This window comes from Neophocaena asiaeorientalis, unplaced genomic scaffold (assembly GCF_003031525.2).
Source record: "Neophocaena asiaeorientalis asiaeorientalis breed wild unplaced genomic scaffold, Neophocaena_asiaeorientalis_V1.1 scaffold307, whole genome shotgun sequence".
NCBI lineage: Eukaryota > Metazoa > Chordata > Mammalia > Artiodactyla > Phocoenidae > Neophocaena > Neophocaena asiaeorientalis.
In genome coordinates this window covers 494,452-515,929 of record NW_020171817.1, presented here as the reverse complement: position 1 = coordinate 515,929, position 21,478 = coordinate 494,452, and the positions used below count along the sequence as shown (strand labels likewise).

The 21,478-nt window shown below is 39.5% G+C and overlaps 2 protein-coding genes across 3 annotated transcripts in view; one reads left to right on the top strand and one right to left on the bottom strand.

Moving 5' to 3' along the window:
• CAGE1 (cancer antigen 1) overlaps positions 1-18,492 on the bottom strand; it is a 47,247-nt gene extending 28,755 nt beyond the window's left edge. The window contains exons 1-4 of the mRNA XM_024738516.1: positions 18,042-18,492; positions 14,518-14,961; positions 2,951-3,999; positions 731-880 (exon numbers count right to left, since the gene is read on the bottom strand). Of these exons, the coding sequence (XP_024594284.1) occupies positions 731-880; positions 2,951-3,999; positions 14,518-14,961; positions 18,042-18,105 (1,707 nt within the window). The 5' untranslated portion in view covers positions 18,106-18,492. The remainder of the gene's footprint in view (positions 1-730; positions 881-2,950; positions 4,000-14,517; positions 14,962-18,041) is intronic.
• Positions 18,493-18,671: 179 nt separating this feature from the next.
• RIOK1 (RIO kinase 1) overlaps positions 18,672-21,478 on the top strand; it is a 30,968-nt gene continuing 28,161 nt past the window's right edge. The window contains exon 1 of one of the 2 annotated variants that reach the window (XM_024738499.1): positions 18,672-19,349. In XM_024738499.1, coding sequence (XP_024594267.1) covers positions 18,790-19,349 — 560 coding nt within the window. In that variant the 5' untranslated portion in view covers positions 18,672-18,789. Of the gene's footprint in view, positions 19,360-21,478 lie in introns of both variants that reach the window. The other variant, XM_024738504.1, reaches the window with a different exon arrangement.

Sequence of the window (21,478 nt, the reverse complement as noted above, 5' to 3'; positions counted from 1 at the left end):
ATTTTAGCTAAAAGGAAGTAGGAACAAAGGTTGTGTTGGACCAGGAACATCGCAAACTCATGTCCCCAAATTTTGGCTCAGAGGAGTGCACTGAAGCTCAAAGAAATGTACAACGATCAGAGGGAAGAGGAAGAAACACAGCTCAATAACTGAGAAGCTATCAAGCGTCATATATGCCCTTAAAAGTTTCTCTCATTCAAATGTAGTGTTTGCAACCTCCCAGGGCAGCAGCAAATATCACTTCAGCTAAGGCTGAGAAAGGAAAATTTACTTGGCCAGGTCACACAGCAGTGAGGTGGTGAAGCCATGCCTTGAATTCACCAGACACTAACTTCATTTTTCATTCTACTAATTAATGTACACAGCTCTGCACTGCCGGACCCCTGCCCCAAAGCTGTATTTTTAGATCGGGTAAACAGCTCATTTGTGTGAACAATCTCTCATCACAGGCTGCCCTGAAGCACAAGACTATTACCCTGAGGGAGTTTTCCTGAAATGTGGAAAACACTGAGGGAAGGGTTTGGCCTCACGTTTTTATTTTTTTAATCTTATCATCTTACTATAGATTTGTGGGAATTAGGTGTTGAAGAAAGAAGCAGTGGGAAGAAGGAAGGGCTGATTGGTTGGTTTAAGGATCTGTATTTTTACTTCCATTTTTTTTCGTTCACAACTTAATTGTCCAACCTTGATATTTCTTCTCCCAGTAAAAAATATGATTTTTTATAATTACCTGGCACATAAGAAGTCGTACCATCAGAGCCAGAAGACTGCGAATTTTGGAAGTCAGCTGTGAAGTTCTTTTCACGTCTGGGGGATTCGGGCTCTCTTCTTCACAAGGTGAGTGATTCAGGAACAAATTAGAATGTATCATCTTTGCATCCTACATGTACACAATTCAGATTTGTCACAATAAAGACAAAGCTGGATTACTTTTTAGGTAAAATGCTGAATAAAATACCACTCTTAAAAACTCAGAGCAGTGGGGTTCTCAAACTTTTTGATTCTCAGGATGCCTTCATACTCTTAAAAATTATTGAGGATCCCCAAAACTTTTTGTTTACTAGGTTATAACTATCAATACTTATTGTATTAGAAATTACAATATTTATATTTATCAGTTATGTCAATATTTATTGTACTGAAATTACAACTGAGAACATTCAAAAATATTTGTTTACTAATTCAAATAACAATAAATCTATTATGTGTCAATGTAAGTAACAATACAAAGTTGGCACATTTTCCAAAATGAAAAATTAGTGAAAAGAGTGGCAGTGTTTACACTTTTTGCAAATATTTTTAATGCTAGCTTAATAGATGATAGCTGGATTCTCATATGTGCTTCCCACATTCCATCAGCCCTGAAAAGCAATTACACCACCACATGTCACATAGCTTCTGGAAAACTACACCGTACACTTGTGAAAGAATGAGAATGAAAAAGGCATTAATGCCTTCGTATTTATTACCATGAAAATGCTTTTGACCTCAAAGATACTCCCAGAACACACTTTGGGAGAATGGACCTAAAGGTAATGAAAAGCAAAACTAAAAGCAGAGTAAAGAAATTGATTAGTCAAAAAAAAAAAAAGAAATTGATTAGTCAAGATAGAACAAGGAACTTCATTGCTTTTTAAAGAAGAAAGCTCAAGAAAAAATTGTATACTGGATAAACTTCTGCACAGTTACAGTAATTTACTCAGCGTTTACTAATTCAAAACTTGCCGTGATTTGGCTAACAGCTAAACTTAAGGTCATCTTTGTTTAGGTTAGTGGTTCTCAAAGTGTGATCCCTGGACCAGAAGCATCAGTGAGATCCAGGATCTTCTTAGAAATGCACATTCTCAGGCCCCGCTGCACACCTACTGAATCAGAAAATCTGGGTGGACCCCAGCAATCTGCATTTTCACAGCTGATGCTGATGAATGCTAAAGTTTGAGAACCACACTGGCTTAGACAGTCCTTCCTTCTTTCTGGAGAAAAGATCACAGAGAGAATTTTTTAACAAGAGAACAATATTTTTCTGAGTCATTAAAAATAATAGAATTATTTACTTGCAAGCAATACTTATACTGATTACAGATTCATGAAAGAGAGTCCCCTAAGGACATCTTCAAGCAACAGATCAGCTCAGCCTAAGTTATTACGACAAATATAAAAATAAACATGCATTTTTGTAGTTTAGATTAGCTTTCTTTCTAAGTAGTCAGAGTTAATAAGATTGCATACTATAAATACTTTAAGGCAGGCCTACAAAACTGAAATAGAACAGATATGCTCTGGCTTGTGAAGATTATCACTACCAGGCCATGCTTCCAGGCTGTCTGCCAAAAAATACATTTGAACTGCAAATACAAAATTACAGCCTTTCCAAACACATTGATATGAGGCTTTCATGTTGTTTTTAACAAATGTTAAGTAGATATATCATGATGATCATCTTGCTATACAAATATCAAATCTTTATGTTGTATACCTGAAACCAGTATAATGTTATATGTCAACTACATCTCAACAAAAATGTTTATAACTTTACAAAATTACTATGTGATACAATACAGGTTTGTTTTACCTTGTAAACCAAATATTCAATTGTATTATTTAGTTTGTTGAATAGGTAGATGTGGTATAAAAAGACTGCGACCCCCACTTAGAAAATCTTTTCTCAAAGGATGCTCCGGATGACTGGTCATAGGAACCCACAAAATTCCCACATTAATTTTCACCACTACCAAAATCATCACGAGAGGCCAGGAATGGCTGTTCTTTAATGTGAGTACCCAAGAACCAAAGAAACTTCTCCAAACCTGTGGTGCATTTTCCTTTCTCTCTTTTTCGTTAATGACTCTCTGCCAACAAATCTGTATGTGGGCCATGCCCAAATATGCATCAGAAGGCTACTAGAAACTCCTGAAATTCTGCATTAGAGATTCTGAATTTGTGATAATACCTTTGCCATATCTGACTCTGTTCCTTCCTCTAAGTTCTCCTTGAGTTGAGCTGTCTCACATTGAGGAACATAATGTTGCTCCTCACTCCATGCAACCTGCTGCTGAAGTTTTGAGTTTTCACTTTTTACTTTGTTGATCTGCTGCTGGAGTTCTGTATTCTTAGCCTTTTCATTGTCGGATATGAACTGCAATGTTTGAACTTGAGCGACCAATTTCTCAAGTCTAGATTTCAGTTTCTGTCTTTCACCCAGGTTTTCCTTTTCATGTTTCTGAAATTCCTCCTGTAAAGACAGGAACTCTTGTTCTCGGGTCTCTTTTTCCTTTTTCAACAAGTCCAGAGCAGAAGTGGTGGCCTTTTCCAGTTCTCCTTTGAGTTGCTGCAGCCTCTCTACCTCTTCTTCTTTCTTGCTTAAGGCTCTGTCCATCTCCATGCACTGATTTGCAGCTTTATTTTTTTGTTGCATTTCAGTCATGTACCTTTCCTGTAGACTAACATAATTGCCCTTGATCTTCTTAAACTCTAGCTGTAAGGTTTCCTTTTCATTCCTGGATTCCTGAAGATGTTTTTGGGTGTTAACTAAAATCTCATGCAAATTCTGCAATGTCTTCTGTGTATCATTCTTCTCTAGCATTACTCTGTATTTGTCTTCAATTAATTCTTCAACATTCTCCTTTAGCTTATTGATGATGTCCACGAACACGTGCTCTTTAGTTGTCTTCTTCTGCAGTTCTTCAACCTTCTTCTCTAAATACATGTTACGACGCTGTAGGTCTTGGATCAGAGTTTGCTGTTCTTTGTTAGTACGCTTTAATTTTCGTAGGACTTCGTTTAAAGCCATGTCCTCTTCCAGAGGCTTTGAGCTTTCCAAGCTCTGCTCTCTGTCGGGTGTCATGCAGTCCTCCCAAGATGCTCCACCACTCCAAGAAATGCCTGTCGGAGACCAAGTTGAGACAATCTCTGGACTCTCCCTCCCCTCCACTGCGACTTCCTTTTGGTGCCTGACTGACATCTCAGGAATATCCGTAGAATTCTGTATTCCTTTTGAAGAATGTGCAATCTGTAAATTATAGTAAATAAGTATGAAAGAGTAGAAAGGTCATGAGCTTTGAGGTCTGGCCTTGAATCCAAGATCCCTAGTTTGGTATTCTCAGTTCTGAAATAACAATGACAACATCTACTTCCAATACTGATGTCTAATTAACAAAAATACTTAAGTATTAATTGCTGAATGTATGTACAGCACCTAATAGCACAGCAGAGCACAAACAGTAGGTATATGATAGAGATATGTATTACACTTACTTTTACAGAGGAAAAATTAAACTTGGGTACTCTCACCATTTTCTATGACACAAACTTTTCTGAATACATATAACTTTCTTTGACTTCAAATGAATTAAAACAGATTTGTCCATCACCTTAGTCTGCAAAGTCTTTTTTAAAAGTTTATTTTCTATTGAGGTAACACTGGTTTATAATATTATGTAAGTTTCATGTGTACAACATTATATTTCTACTTCTGTATACCCGACAGCATACTCACCACCAAATATTTAGCTTCCATTCATCACCATACAGTTCATCCCCTTTACCCATTTCACTTATTCTGTTCATTTATTTTGAGTTTTTTCCATGTATGAGTGAAATCATATATTTGTCTTTCCCCATCTGACTTACTTCACTTAGCATAACACCCTCAAGATCCACCCATACATGTTGCTGCACATGGCAAGATTTCATCTTGTTTATATGACAGTAGTATTCTATTGTAAACATATAAAACATTCTCTTTATCCATTCATCCATTCACAGGCACTTAGGTTGCTTCCATATCTTGGTTACTGTAAATAATGCTATGATGAACATAGGGGTGCATATATCTTTTCAAATTAGTGTTTTCGTATTCTTTGGGTAAATACCCAGAAGTGGACTAGCTGGACCGTATGGTAGTTTTTATTCTTTATTTTTGAGGAGTCTTCATACTGTTTTCCATAGTGGCCGCACCAATTTACATTCCCACCAACAGTATAGGAGGGTTCCCTTTTCTCCACATCCTCTCCTGCATTTGTTTTTTGAATTTTATTTATTTTTTTATACAGCAGGTTTTTATTAGTCATCAATTTTATGCACATCAGTGTATACATGTCAATCCCAATCACCCAGTTCATCCCACCACCCCCACCCCCACCACTTTCCCCCTTGGTGTCCATATGTTTGCTCTCTACATCTGTGTCTCAATTTCTGCCCTGCAAACCGGTTCACCTGTACCATTTTTCTAGGTTCCACATATGTGCGTTAATATACGATATTTGTTTTTCTCTTTCTGACTTACTTCACTCTGTATGACAGTCTCTAGATCCATCCACATCTCTACAAATGACCCAGTTTCGTTCCTTTTTATGGCTGAGTAATATTCCATTGTATACATGTACCATATCTTCTTTATCCATTCGTCTGTCGATGGGCATTTAGGTTGCTTCCATGACCTTGCTATTGTAAATAGTGCTGCAATGACCATTGGGGTGCATGTGTCTTTTTGAATTATGGTTTTCTCTGGGTATATGCCCAGTGGTGGGATTGCTGGGCCATATCTCTCCAGCATTTATTATTTGTAGACTTTTTGATGATGGCCATTCTGACTGGTGTGAGGTGATAACCTTGTTGTGGTTTTGATTTGCATTTCTCTAACAATTAACAATGTTGAGGATCTTTTCATGTAACTGTTGGCCACCTGCACGTCTTCTTTGGAAAAATATCTATTCAGCTTCTCTGCCCATTTTTTAATTGGATTTTTTTTGTTGTTGAGTTGTATGAGCTCTGTATATATTTTGCATATTAACCCCTAATTGGATATATGATTTGCAAATATCTTCTCCCATTCGTCAGGTTGTCTTTGTATTTTGTGGATAGTTTCCTTCACTGTGCAAAAGCTTTTTAGTTTGATGACGTCCCATTTGTTTGTTTTTGCTTTTGTTTCCCTTGCCTGAGGATACATATCCAGAAAGATATTGCTAAGGCCAATGTCAAGGAGTATACTGCCTATGATTTGTTCTACAAGTTTTATGGTTTCAGGTCTAACATTCAAGTCTTTAATGCATTTTGAGTTTTGTGTATGGTGTGACATAGTGGTTTCTTTTTTTCTTTTCTTGCATGTGGCTATTCAGTTTTCCCAACACCATTTATTTTTATTTTTATTTTTTTGCGGTATGCAGGCCTCTCACTGTTGTGGCCTCTCCCATTGTGGAGCACAGGCTCCGGACGCGCAGGCTCAGTGGCCACGGCTCCCTGGCCCAGCCACTCTGCGGCATGTGGGATCTTCCCGGACCGGGGCATGAACCCGTGTCCCCTGCATTGGCAGGTGGACTCTCAACCACTGCGCCACCAGGGAAGCCCCCAACACCATTTATTGTTTCTCTATTGTACATTCTTCACTCCTTTGTTATAAATTAATTGTCCATACACGTGTGGGTTTATTTCTGGGCTCTGGATTCTGTTCCATTGATCTATGTAACTATTTTTCTGCCAATATCATGCTGTTTTGATTACTATAGCTTTGTAATATAGTTTGAAATCTGGGTGTGATACCTCTACCTTTGTTCTTTTTTCTTAGGATTGCTTTGGTTCTTTGGGGTCTTTTGAGATTCCACATAAATTTTAGAATTGTTTGACCTATTTCTGTATAAATATCCTTGGGATTTAATAGGGACTGAAATATTTGATAGGGACTGAATAATAAGCATTGAACATGTAGATTGTTCTAGGTAAATGTTAATTTTTCTGATCTATTAGCATGGAGTATCTTTCCATTTATGTCTTCTTCAGTCTCTTTCAACAATGTCATAGTTTTCAGTGTACAGATCTTTCACCTCCTTGGTTAAATTTATTCCTAGGTAGTTATTCTTTTTGTTGCAATTGTAAATGAGATTTTCTTAATTTCCCTTTCTGCTAACTGATTGTTAGCATATATAGGTACACCACAGGTTTTTGTATGTTGATTTTGTACCCTGTAACTGTATTCATTTATTATTTGACAGGTTTTTTGTGAAGTCTTTAGAATTTTTTATCTATAAAATCATGTAATTTGCAAATAGTGAGAGTTTTACTTCTTCCTTTCCTATTTGAATGCTTTTCATTTCTTTTTCTTGCCTAATTGCTCTGGCTAGGATTTCCAACACTATGTTGAATAAGAGTGGCAAGAGTGGGCATTCTCATCTTGTTCCTGATTTTAGGGGGATAGCTTTCAGGTTTTCAAATTTGAGTATGATGTTAGCTGTGGGTTTATATAGCTTTTATTATACTGAGGTATGTTCCTTCTATAGCAATTTTATTGAGAGTTTTTATCATAAATGGGGGTTGAATGTTGTTAAATGCTTTTCTGCATCTATTGAGATGATCATACAGTTTTTATCCTCCATTTTGCTAATGTGATGTATCACACTGATTGATTTGCAGATGTTGAACCGTCCTTGCATCCCTGGAATAAATTCCACTTGATCATGGTGTATGATTCTTTTCCTGTATTGTTGTATTTGGTTTGCTAATATTTTGTTGAGGAGTTTTGCATCTATGTTCATAAAAAATATTGGCTTGCAATTTCTTTTTCTGTGTGTTGTCTTTGTCTGACTTTGTTATCAGAGTAATGTTGGCCTCATAGATTGAGTTAGGAAATGTTCTCTCCTCTTCAAGTTTTTCGAAGAGTTTGAGAAGAATAGGTATTAAATCTTCTTTGAATGTTTAATAGAATATATCAGTGAAGCCACCTGGTCCTGAACTTTTTTGGGGGGGAAGGTTTTGATTACTGTTTCAATCTCTTTACTAGTGATTTGTCTATTCAGATTTTCTAGTTCCTTTTTTAAAAGTTTATTTATTTTTATTATTTTTTGGCTGCATTGGGTCTTCGTTGCTGCACACAGGCTTTCTCTAGGGGCGGCGAGCAGGGGCCACTCTTTGCTGCAGTGCACGGGCCCCTCACTGCAGTGGCTTCTCCTGTTGCGAAGCTTGGGCTCTAGGTATGCGGGCTTCAGTAGTTGTGGCATGCAGGCTCAACAGTTGTGACTCGCGGGCTCCAGAGTGCAGGCTCAGCACTTGTGGCTCATAGCTTAGATGCTCCACAGCATGTGGGACCCTCCCAGACCAGGGATCAAACCCATGTCCCCTGCATTGGCAGGCGGACTCCCAACCACTGTACCACCAGGGAAGTCCTTCTATTTCTTCTTGATTCATCTTCGAAGGTTGTATGATTCTAAGAATTTGTCCATGTCTCCTAGGTTGCTGATGTATAGCTGTTCTTAGTATTCTCTTATAATCATTTGTATTTCTGTGATATCTGCTGTTAATAGTCTCTTTTGTTTCTGATTTTATTTAGCAGAGTGCTCTCTCTTTTTTTCTTAGTGAGTCTAGCTAAAGGTTTGTCAATTTTGTTTATCTTTTCAAAGAACCAGCTCTTAGTTTCATTGATCTTTTCCAATGTCTTTTTAGTCTATTTCATTTACTTCCACTCTGATCTTTATTATTTTTTTTCCTTCTACTGACTTTGGACTTTGTTTGTTCTTCTTTTTCTTGTTCCTTTACGTGTAAGTTTGGATTGTTTGAGGGCTTTTTTCTTTCTTTCTTTTTTTGGCTGCACCGTGCAGCTTGTGGGATCTTAGTTCCTGAACCAGAGATTGAACCCGAGATCAAACCCATGCCCTCTGCAGTGAAAGCATGGAGTCCTAAACACTGGACCGCCAGGGAATTCCCTGAGATTTTTCTTTTGTCTTGAGGTAGGCCTGCATTGCTATAAACTTCTTTTAAGAGCTGCATCCCTATATGTAGTATTTTTATCTTCATTTGTCTTCAGGTAACTTTTTATTTCTCCATTGATTTCTTCATTGACCCAATAGTTGTTTATAGCATGTTGTTCAGTCATGAACATTATCTGTGATTTTTTCCAGCTTTCTTCTCCTAGTTGATTCCTAGTTTTATACCATTGTGCTTGATATGATTTCAATCTTCTTCCATTTATTGAGACTTTCTTTGTACCAACATATGGTGTATCCTTGAGAAAACTTCATGTGCACTTGAGAATGTGTACTTTGTTGCATTTAGACAGCATGTTCTGTACAAATTTATCAAATACATCTGGTCTAATGTTTCATTTAAGGCTGATGTTTCTTTGTTGACTTTCTGTCTGGATGATCTATCCATTGGTGTAAGTGGGTGTTAAAGTTCCCTACTATTATTGTGTTGCTGTCAATTTCTCCCTTTGGTCCATTAATAATTGCTTTATATATTTTGGTGCTCCTATGTTACGTGCATACCTATTAATAAATGTTACATCTTCTTCATGAATTGTCCCCTTTATTATTTTTATATGTCCATCTTTGTCTCTTGTTACCTTTTTTGGCTTGGAGTCTATTTTGTCAGATATGAATATAGAGACACTTTCTTTTAACTCCCATTTGCTTGGAGTATCATCTTCCATCCCTTCATTTTAAGCCTATGTTTATCTTTAAAGCTGAGGTGAGTCTCCTGGAGGGAGTATATAGTTGGGTCTTGTTTTTCATATATATATATTTTTGGCGGGGGGAGGGTCTTGTCTTTTAATCCATCCAACCACTCTATGTCTTTTGATTGGTGAATTAAATCCATTTACTTTTAGGATGATTATTGACAGATGAGGACTTGGTACTGCCATTTTATCTTTTGTTTTCTGATTGCTGTCTATCTCCATTGTTTCTTTTTTTGTGTTTCTATTTTTTTTGGTGGTTTTCTATGATGTTTCTCTTTTTTATGTTTCATGTATTTGCTCTAGATTTATGTTTTGTGGTTACCATGAGGTTTGTGTAAAACATCTCATAGATAAGACAGTCTTTTTTCTGCTGATAGCATCTTATCTTCATTTGCCTATACAGGTTCTGTCCTTTTCCTCTTCCCCTCTTGTTTTTGTTGTCTCAAATTATCCCTATTTATGTTGTGAGTCTGTTACCAAATTGAAGTAAGTATCGTTATGTTTTCTGCTTTTTATCTCCCTTGATATTTCTGCTATATTACAGTGTTAACAATCTATTCTAACATAGAGTTGCAATTTTCTGATTCTATTTATCACCTTACTCGAAATTTTGTATACTTTTCCTTTTTGTTTTTGGCATAAGAGCTCCTTTCAACAACTCTTGTAAAGCACGTCTAGTGTTGATGAACTCCTTCAGCTTTTGTCTGAGAAAGCCTTTATTTCTCCTTCATATGTGAATAATAACTTTGCTGGATAAAGTATTTTTGGCTGACAGTTTTTAATCTTTCAGTATTTTGAGAATGTTATTCCACTCCCTCCTGGCCTATAGAGTTTCAGCTGAAAAATCTGCTGATAGCCTAATGGGGGTTCCTTTGTAGGTAACCATCCTTTTTTCCCTAGTTGCCTTTAAAATTCTTTGCCATTGACTCTTTTGTATTTTTAATAAAATTTTTATTGGTTTCCCTTAATGTTAACATCTTATATACCATGGCACATTGTTAAAATTAAAACAAAACAACACAATTGCATTGCTATTAACTCTAGATTTTACCAGTTTTCCCACTAATGTCCTTTTTCTGTTCCAAGATCCAATCCAGCATATCACATTGTATTTAGTACCTCTTTGTCATTGACTTTTGACAGTTTTAATATAATGTGTCTTAGAGAAGACCTTTTTGCAATGAGGTGATTAGATGTTCTCTTGGCTTCATGGATTTGTACGTACAGTTCCTTCCTCAGGCTTGGAAAATTCTCAGCTATTATAATTATTTTTTAAACCTTAATCTTTTTACATCCCTGATATGCTGTTGGTTTCAGTAATCTTTATTTTTATTTTTTTTTTCTGAAAAAATCTTTATTCCAACAGGGCTCTTTATAGCAGTTAATTTTAGAATTAAAATGAGCAAAAATTCAAAGAGTCATGCTCCAATTATAAATCTCTGTTGTCATCACAATTTGGTCATGATTAATATTTTGAAAACTGAAAAAATCTTTATTTTATCTCCAAGAAAATTAAGCCAGGTAAAGAAAATTAACTTGAAGTGTTCTTTGAACTTCCTATTCACTTGAAGACATCATCTTATTTTTTTCCACTTATTTTTGTTTAATTGTGACATATACCTTATATACAGAAGCATGCACAAAACACTGGAGTTTAAAGAACAGTAATAAAGTAAGTACCTGTGTAGCCGCCATCTTTCTCCCCCTGTGCCTTTTCCCAAAGGGAAAAGGCCCACGGGTATATATATATTTTTTAATTTATTTTTTGACCGCCCTGAACAGCATGTGGGATCTTAGTTCCCTGAGCAGGGATCAAACCCATGCCCCCTGCAGTGGAAGGTCAGAGTCTTAACCACTGAACCATCAGGGAAGTCACTCAGCTATTCTTTCTTTAGGTAAACTCCCTGCTCCCTTCTTCAACTCTTCTTCTTCTGGGATAACCCATTACCCTACTGTTGTCCCTCCTAAAAGAGTTGTATAGCTCTCATAGAATTTCCTTATTTTTTAAAGACTAACTCTCTTTTTCTACCTGTATCATTTCTAGATTTCTATCCTCAAGCTCGCTAATCCTGTCTTCCATAGGGTCTGCTCTATTTCCAAGGCTTTCTAATGCATTCTTCATCTTGTTTATTAAGTCCTTCAGCTCCAGAATTTGATTCTTTTTTAGAGTTTCAATATTTTGGTAAAATATTCCATTAATCAATTTGATTCCTTAGCTCATTGGACTGCCTGATTTTCTCATAGCTCCTTGGGTTTCTTTATGACAGCTATTTTGAATTCTCTATCAGTTAGATCTCAATATTCCATGACTTTAAGTTTGGTTTCTGGAGAATTATCATTTTCTTTTTGTGATACAGTGTTACTGTGGCTCTTCTCTTTCTTGGTGCTTGATGAGTTGCTCCTCTGCCAGTGCATCTGAAGTAGCAAATACCTTTCTTCTTTAGATAAAGTTTTTTTTCCCTCTCTTGATTCTAATGATTCAATAGGTTAGCAATTAGAGGTCTTTCTTTTGTTTTCCAGCAGGCGGCATACATAACACAAGTTTTTGGTTTCTCTTACCTGTGCTACCTCTGGTTACATTTGAGAGCTGGCACTTTCCACCCTCCATGGCCTCTGACAGGTGCCCTTGCTATTGCTGCTTGTGCCTCTAGGGTGGTTGGTGCCTTGCTGCTGCTGGTGCTGCTGGGGCACCGGGAAGGTGGTGGGTGCTTCTGCCACACCCAAGATCCCCTGAGTCGCAGGCTCTGCCAACACGGGGGGAGGGGAAGACAGTGGGGATCATGGGCACCCTGTTGTGTCTGGTGGTGTCAAGTTCGTGGGTGCTGCCATTGCGGGCTGGATTTGGGGGGGCAGAGTTATGGGTGCCTCTGCAGCTGGAGAGATGAGGTTGTGGGCTCCACTGCCACTGCTGCCTAGTCACCTATGGTTGGCTAGTGCTACTGTGGCCAGGAGGCTTGAGTCATGTGTGCTGCCTCTCCTGCTGCTACTGGGTTCTCTGAGGCCATGGGCTCAGCCACCATGGCTGGGGGACCAGGATTGCAGGCACCACCTCCACTGTTCCCCCAGTTCTGCCTCCTCTATGCATTCCAGTCCACCCTCCTTTAGATGTACAGCTGCATGGAATTCTCCAGCACCCTGGTATGTTCAGCAGATGCATGTTTGTTGAGTTGTGGATGTTTTACTAGTTGTAGATTGAAGGGCTCAATCCACCATGATGTGGACGACACTCTCTTGTGAGGCCTCTTTTGAATAAAGACTTTTTTATTCCTCATTAAACCATTACCTCACTATTCTATGACTCCTGTGAACATTAGAAAGTCAGACGAACATACCTCATGATTGACTTTCTGCCTACAATACAGTTTGGGGGGTTTAAAAAAGGACAGTAAGTTGTAGTAAGAAAACACTAAAATGAACATAACAACCCAGTAAAAGATCTCTGAAGGGGTGGGCTAAATAACTTTCTAGAATTTAGGGATACTGGAACCTTATATTTAGTGTTGTTTTCATTGTTCTGAGATAAAGACAACTATCCTTACTGAGGCCTACAAGGTCCTGATATTGACCTTGATATCTAATCCATGCTACCTTTCCATCCTCATCAACAACATCCCTCTTCTCCCTCCAACCCAGCAACATTAAGCTTCCTTCAGATCCATGAATGAAGGTACCATGCTCCCTGCAGCCACAGGGTTTTTGCACTTGTTGTTACTTCTGCATGGAATGCTCTCCCACCTACTGTTACTTAACTACTCCCACTCATCCTTCAGAGCTGAGCTCAATTACCACTACACTTCAGGGAAGCCCTACCCAAATTCCCTGACCAGGACAGGAAGACTCCCATCTTACTTTTAGTCACAGCACCTATCATAGTTGCAAGTTTATATGTAATTTTATATAACATTATATACAATTTATATGTAACTTCTATTCACAGCACTTACCACAGTTGAAAGTTTACATTTACTTATACGATTATTTAAGTCTATCTCCTCTACTAGGGTGTTCTTTTCATGAGGACAAAACCCACAACCTTTTGGTTTTGGTTTTCTTTTTCAGCCATTTTATAACCAACACATAGCACAGGGCCTAGGACATGATAGATGCCTGAAGTTTTTATTGACTGACTGAATGGCTAAATGCAATGGGAAATAGGAAGGAACAATCTTGAGAAACCCTAATTAAACTGCGTTTTAAAATGTTCTTTTCCAGAACTCAAAACAGGTAAATAAAGTTCTCTTGTAAATGCTCCTTCCAAATAAATGGACAAAAAACCTGCTTATACTTGTAAATGATACATAACAGCTATAGCTTTCTCACCAAACTCACAATGATAAGGCATTGGTTATGCTACTCTTGGATTGTTATCTATTTGCCCACACAAATTCTTAAATTTTTTATTTTTTTATTCAGAGCGTACATAGACTTTATACTGTTGGCATCTTCAGCGGTCCTAGGATACTACATACCCAGAATCAACAATTCAAAGACAAATTAATGTTTTCACTTTGGTAGAAAGATAAACATTTTTTGCTTGTCAGTAGAAATCCCACATGACAGAAAAACCATAAACTTTTCTTGTCAAATAATTTAATTAATACCTCGGTACTTCTTCCTCTTCTAACCTTTTCCTTACTGTAAACTCTGAGTTCCAATCAATATGATTCACCAAATATAAAAGCTTAGTATATTCAAGGCATCATGCAGATGCTAGGGTGCATAAAGGGATAAGTAAGACAGAGCCCTGACCCTCAAAGAAATTATCATTTGGTAGAACTAATCCCCAAGTATGGACTTGATTTTATTAGAAAAAATTGTTTCTAAATTGAGTAAGATCTCAGAAGGCATTTTCCCCAGAGAAGCAATGTCCCTCATGCTGATCAGATGATTTAGCACTACTTACAAAAATCTCAGATTACATAGTGTTTTTTGTTTGTTTTTTAAAAACACATCCTTTAATACCCTACAGGCTGTACTAACCATTAAAAATCTTACCTCCTCTGTTTTATAATTAACTCTCAGATCAAGCAGGTTAAAGCTATTCTCCTTATAAAGTGCTTGTTCAACATCACTGTGTAAATTTTCCTCACACAAGAAGCCTTGAGGTTGACTAGGGTTGAGGGAAGATTCCATGGCAGTACTATTAGCCAGTGACATTTCCATGAATTTCAGCATCTCTCCACTGAAGTGGATTAGAGGTGGTCTTCTAGGAGGTTGTCTGACACACTTAAGAACAAGTTGATCTTTATTTGTGGAAGTGCTAGTTCCCTTTGGATTTTCTTCCTTAAATGAATCTTCCTGTATATTGGTGTCTTCTGCATAATTATATACATGACGTTGGAATTCTGGCTCCTCTGTATAAGATAAGTCTTCTGTCAGATTTTGAAATATTACCATTTTATTATTAAATGCTTCTGTCTGATGAAATTTGCAAAGGGGTTCAAATTGTCTGAAGGAAGAAATGCTGGTGTCAACTGGCTGAGTTAATACATTCTGTGAGTAATTTCCAATGTTGACATCTCATTAGAAAGAGAAAGATGAAAATAAGAATTAGCTGACCTGAAATTTATGACTTAACAGTTACATTTACATTTATGAAATCAACTGTTGGAGGCTTTTATGAATTATATATATTTCAACCTTTTTCATTGAGTGTGTTTGTGCCAGCGGATACAACAAAACATTTTTACGTGGAGGAAGAAGTCATCGAGGGACTGCTACAAAAAAGCTTGTTATATATCATTCTTGTCAAATACCATTGCAACAAATTCCAAGGCATCTTCAAAATTCTTTCGTCGTACTGTAATTTTTAAATGTTTCAAAACAATACAAACACACAGCACATAGTATAATAGCAAACACACATAAACTCATTTAATCTCACAACAATCTCATGAGCTAGGTACTGTTATTACCCCTGTTTTACAGATAAGAAAACTGAAACATAAGAGATGTTAAGTCACTTGCCTAAGGTCACAGAGCTGGTAAGCAGTGCATCTGGGATTCCAGAATACTATTTCTAAATGCTATGCTATACTGTTTCTCAATATGACAAATTACCCAGATTTAATACATTTTAAAAAATCAGAAGCAAATAAAGACAAAATGGAAAGAAGTGTTACAAAATTAATAAATGACCCTTCCCTTCTACCTAAATTCCCTCATTTTCCCCTCCCCTGAGAGAACTACTATACTGAAGCTGGTAAGTATTAATTCTTCCCATCCATATTTTTCTAATTTTACTACTCATTTAAGTACCCTAAATAACACATATCAAGTTCCCAGACTTTCTCATTTTGTGACACCTTAAAGTCTGTAATTTTTTCACAGCACCCCTAGACCAAAAGAAATACTTAACAGTTCCATTTATTAAGTAGTTAAGCTCAAACAACTTAACTATTTTTCCTAACAACTTAGTAGCTGTTTAAAAATACACATAAGCTGAAAGAGAAAAATATTTTATTTCATTCTTAAACAACCAAACTTGCCTGCTAGTTGGGTACACGACTAAGCACAGCACAATGTCTCAAACCTTGGAATTAAGCTGGAAGCCAACCCTCACTTCCGACTTCACACTGATTTTCAGGAAGTACTTGCTTTCTATCACAGCAACCTCCAAAAACCCATCTTTGCAAACAAGGCAGTATAGAAAGGATTATAGTATGGTTTTTATACTGAAATAGTGAACTATCTTAAGCTAGTAGCTTGTGGGGTCCAACAGATGTCCAGTATCACTGTTTTCTTCAAATTTCAAAATATCCTGCAGCACCCGGGGCAAATTGTGGGTATATACACCATTATTTTGTTTTAAATTTTTATATAAATAACACATTTTATATATATCCATATAAATGTCTATTTCACTTAAATTTTTGCTTTTCAGACTTAGCCATGTAAATACATGTAGATCTAGTTCATTCTAAAGGATTACACTTTATTCCCTTTCTGTTAGATATTTGTTTCTAATTTTGCTATTAAAAACAGCACTGCAGTAAACATCTTTATACACATTTCCTTGTACACTAATTTAAGAATTTTGGGGGGTTCCCTGGTGACGCAGTGGTTAAGAATCCGCCTGCCAATGCAGGAGACACAGGTTTGAACCCTGGTCCGGGAAGATCCCACATGCCGCGGAGCAACTAAGCCCATGTGCCAAAACTACTGAGCCTGAGCTCTAGAGCCTGCGAGCCACAACTACTGAGCCCACGTGCCACAACTACTAAGCCCGTGCCTAGAGCCCGTGCTCCGCAACAAGAGAAGCCACCGCAATGAGAAGTGTGCGCACCGCAACGAAGAGTAGCCCCCGCTCGCCGCAACTAGAGAAAGCCCGCGCACAGCAACAAAGATATACAAACAAAAAGCTGTTTTCCCTTTCCCTCTTCATATTAAGAAGGCAACAAAGTTCACTACCCTAAATTTTAAAATATCATTTGTGAAGTCATTGGAAAAATATAAAATTAGTCTGAGTATGTTACAAAGTCATGGTAACTTTGCATGGTAGTAAATACTAATTTGGACAAAAAGAAGTCAGTATGTGTGGCTACCATCCAGTGATTTCCTAAAAGGTTTGGGACCCAGAAGGTGAAGGGATCTCTCAATTAATCAAAAGATATTTACAAAATATTATCAGAGACCTATTAGGGTCCACAAAACACTGTATTTCTACTTATCTGATACTTTCTATTCTAATACCTCATTATCAAGTCAAATCCAACACTGAACATCAGTTTTCCCTCCCTTCCCTATGCCACACTTATTCTCTCAGGCACTTGGGTTTGAAAACCAGGAGACATCTTTGGCATCCTTCTACCTCATCACCCATGGGCTACTCAGTTACCAAGTCCTGTCCGATTCTCCTTTAAAAATGTTCTTCATAACCCACGCTTTCTTTCCCTCCCTACAGCATCATACTGGTCCATATTTTCTCATGACCTCCTCAGGTCCGTCAGGGGATGGGAGTAGAAAACAGGTCCAAACACAGAGTCCAATTCTTCTGCTTGACTTCCTAGGTCTTCCATAGCCTGAACCCACATTACTTCCCCAGTCCTCCTCTGCTCAAGTCAGATCAGGCTTCCTTCCCTGCAAATAGATCACGCTCCTTACCATCTCAGTAGTCTGCCCTGGTAAGTGCTTCTCCCTCCTAAAACTTTCCTATTTACCCATTCACCCAGTTTTTAAATTCCTACAACGTCTTTAGTCTAAACTTCCATCTCACAAGTCAGCACCTATTCGTTGACTGTTTTAGTCTTCACCATTCTTTCAAGGGTGTTAGTGTCTGCACTCACATACTATACAGACCTCAGGAGGAGCCCATTTACGGTTTTTCAATATCCCCTACAGCAAACCAACCAGTGTTGTTCAGAGAATATATCGAATAAATCCTGCACTTAAATGATTTATTTCTATTAAAACTTTTCAATCTGCAGCCACTTAACCACTCCCCTGGGGTATTTTATTGAATTACCAAATTAATAAGTAACTTACCAAGGTTTAATTTTTTTTCCAAACCTGTCATCATTTGGTTAAGGATCAATATAAAAACAGCCAGGGAGCCAAGCCGGCTGGGCAGGATTGGTGAGAGGCCAGACTTTATGCTCACCTTTTCCTCTGTCTTCCAAATACATAAATACTGCCTGGGACGTGGGGAAGGGGGTCTGAAACATCCTTCTTTTGTTTTCCAAATGCAAAAAACCGCCAGGGCCTTATTCCTTCAAAATTTTTCGTTTGCGAACCTAGAACTCCCAATTATAACACTCTTACAACTTTGTTCATTTGGCATAATCTACCAATTTCCTTTTTTTTTTTTAAGTTAGGCTTCCTTTTTTCATCTTTCATTCTGTCCTTACCCGATTTATGCTAGACTTAAAAACAACAAAAAAAAAACTTGTTCCAATGTTTGGACAGATATTCCAAAGACACTCCTAAGCTGTTTTAGAATGTGTGTTAAAAGAGGTGTCACTGGGGGTACTGGCAAAAATTCTCAAATGTTTTTTTTCCCTTAAATTTTCAGTCGTATGTCAAATTTTAAACTTCTGAAAAGCAACTGTCTTATTTTCACCTCCCAACAACGCAACAAACTTTTCAGGTCGGACAAGTGTGCTCACTTCCAGGGATCATAGTTGCTCGGCTCCACAGTAAGGATTTCGGGCGGCCTCCCTCCGCACTGGGTAACGAGGGAGGGGGAAGAACGCTTTCAACCTTGCCCACGCACGGCTTTTCACACCTCGCAGCGGGGATGCGGCAGCGCTGGAACGTCCCAGTGTGACGTCGGCCCGGCCGCGCCCGCCCCTCGCGGCCGCAACGGCGCTCGCCCGGCTCCCGCGCCCTCTGACCCTCTCGAAGTTTCCATGCGCAGAGCTGGGAGGTTACACGGTATGAGACCCTCCACGTCCAGCAGCCCCGGGCTAGCTGATGAGTCCTTCCAAGTGAGGACACAGAGCGGGGAGCCGACTCGAAAAGCTCCGGAAGGAACAGTAAGCCCAGGCTCGGCGGGGAACAACGGGAACACGAACGGCCCACACACCTCGGGTCCCTCTCGCGTCCTGCGGGACGCGAGCTTCCGGCGCTCAGCCCGGCGCGGGGGCGGGGCTTCCGGTGGGAAGACGAATTCCGTTCGGGGCGGGGCTTCCTGTCCGGGTGGCTCGGTTGCTAGGCTTGGAATTCCATCCCCCCGCACGTGGCGCGCGCTTTGTGCGCGGGGGCTTCTGAGCGGTTTGCTAGGCGGACGTCACGCGCAGAGGCCGTTGGATCGGCGGATAAAATCGTCCCTGTGCCGTTCCTGCTCCGGCGCAGGGCGAGCGGCCGCCGGTGGCGCTGAGGCTCGGCGCGCTGCCGTCATGGACTACCGGCGGCTGCTGATGAGTCGGGTGGTTCCGGGGCAGTTTGACGATGCCGACTCCTCGGACAGGTAGGCCGCCGTGAGTACACCGACGCTGTGCGCACGGTGCTCTCTTCCGCCGCCGCGGTCCCTTTGGGGAGTTGACGCTTGTTTGTGGTTTGGAGGGAGTCTGGTGATTCATCCCTCGGGGCCTCTTTTCACAGCCTTTTGCTGCTTTCTCCATCCCAGCCAGGTCTTTCTGTTCAGGTGCCGGCAGAGTTAATGAAAGCCGCTTGTCTGTCCGGAGAGTCCGGGGTTCCCAGATTGTTAGCATCGCTGAGAGGCAGAGTTGGAGAGAGCGATTGGGTAACAGGTATTTGAGCTTTAACTACATTTAGCGTTCAAAAAATATTGGAGCACCTATCGTGTGCCTATTTGTGTCCTCGGCGCTAAAGATAGCGATGAACAAGACAAACCAAGGCCCTGCTGCCATTGAGTTCTGCCTTCTACTTGGGAGGGAGGGCACACCATTAGGTACATAGAGATATATTTTTTTTAAAAACCCAGGTGACATATTTACCATGCAAACAATTAAAATCGGTTGATAGACCTAAGTAGTGGCTTAGTTGTAAGGGAAGGGTTAAGTCCAAATCTGGGGACTTACTTTATGGTCCAGCGGTTAAGACTCCGAGCTCCCAATGCAGGGGACCTGGGTTGGATCCCTGGTCAGGGAACTAGATCCCGCATGCTGCAACTAACGATCCTGCGCGCAGCAACAAAGATCCCTCGTGCAGCAACCGAGACCCGGTGCAGCCAAAATGAGTGAATGAATAAATAAATAGTCCAGATCTAAAGGACTCAGGAAGAGCAGCGGGAACAGCAATTCAGGACAGGGGACAGCAGGTGCAGAGGCCCTACGGTGGGATCCCTTTTGGCTGTGAAAGGAAGATCTAGAAGCCATTGTGCCTAGAGCACAGTGCATGTAGTTGAGGAGATTGGTTGGTAATGATACAGAAGTGAGAAGGGGCCAGAGCATGAAGAGCATTACAAGTGATGGTAAGGTTTTGAGATATTATTCTAGGTCTTATAGAAAGCCACAGGAGGGCTTTTAGCAGGGCAGTGACATCACCTGATGTATGATTTAAAGGAATCATTCTGCTCTGGAGGAGATGGTTTTGGAGGGCAAAGGTAGACACAGTTCAAAAGTACTTCAGGTAATTGAGTTCAGAGATGATGGGATCAAGCTAGGGATGTTTTGGAGGGCGAAGGGACAGGGTGTAATGGTAGGTTAGATGTGAAGTGAGAAGCAAAAGGAATTAAGGATAACTCCTACTTGAGAGCAAAATGAAACATAGAGTTCATTTTGGAATTCCAAGAAAATGGTTTTTACTTTATAGTAAGGATTCACTACACATAGATTTTATTAATTTCAGTAAATATAGGTTGATCACTTTCTGTGCGTCAGATCTCTTTTTTTTTTTAAAGCACATTCTCTGCATTCAAAGACCTTATTCTTTTTTATTATTGTTATTAATTTATTTATTTTTGCAATGTTGGGTCTTCGTTTCTGTGCGAGGGCTTTCTCTAATTGTGGCAAGTGGGGGCTACTCTTCATCGTGGTGCGCGGACCTCTCACTATCGTGGCCTCTCTTGCTGGGGAGCGCAGGCTCAGTACTTGTGGCTCACGGGCCTAGTTGCTCCGCGGCATGTGGAATCCTCCCAGACCAGGGCTCGAACCCGTGTCCCCTGCATTAGCAGGCAGATTCTCAACCACTGCGCCACCAGGGAGGCCCTGTCAGATCTCGTTAGTTGATCTTGATACATTGGTAAATACTCCCCTGAATGACACAGAACTTGTACTCTACCAGGGGAAGCATATCGAATAATTAGACAAATTATTTGTATTAGATTTGGGTAAGTAGTAAAAAGGAGAAGTGGGTAAAGAACAGGGCAGACTTTCCTGAGCAAAGATAGTAGGTCAATACTGGAAGGATACGTAGGATTTAGCCAGAGAAATGAGAAGGGCATCCAGAACCACGTTTTCAGATGAGCGTACAGAAGGCCTTAGGAACTAAGTTAAGTGGGAAGAAGAAACACAGCCAGTGTGGCTGGTGAGTAGTTAACGGTCATGAGTGTACACTAGACATTGTGAAGATAGAAACCGGTGGATTTTGCCCACTCCTGGGACTCTGGAGACATTTTTGTTTGTCATAGCTGGC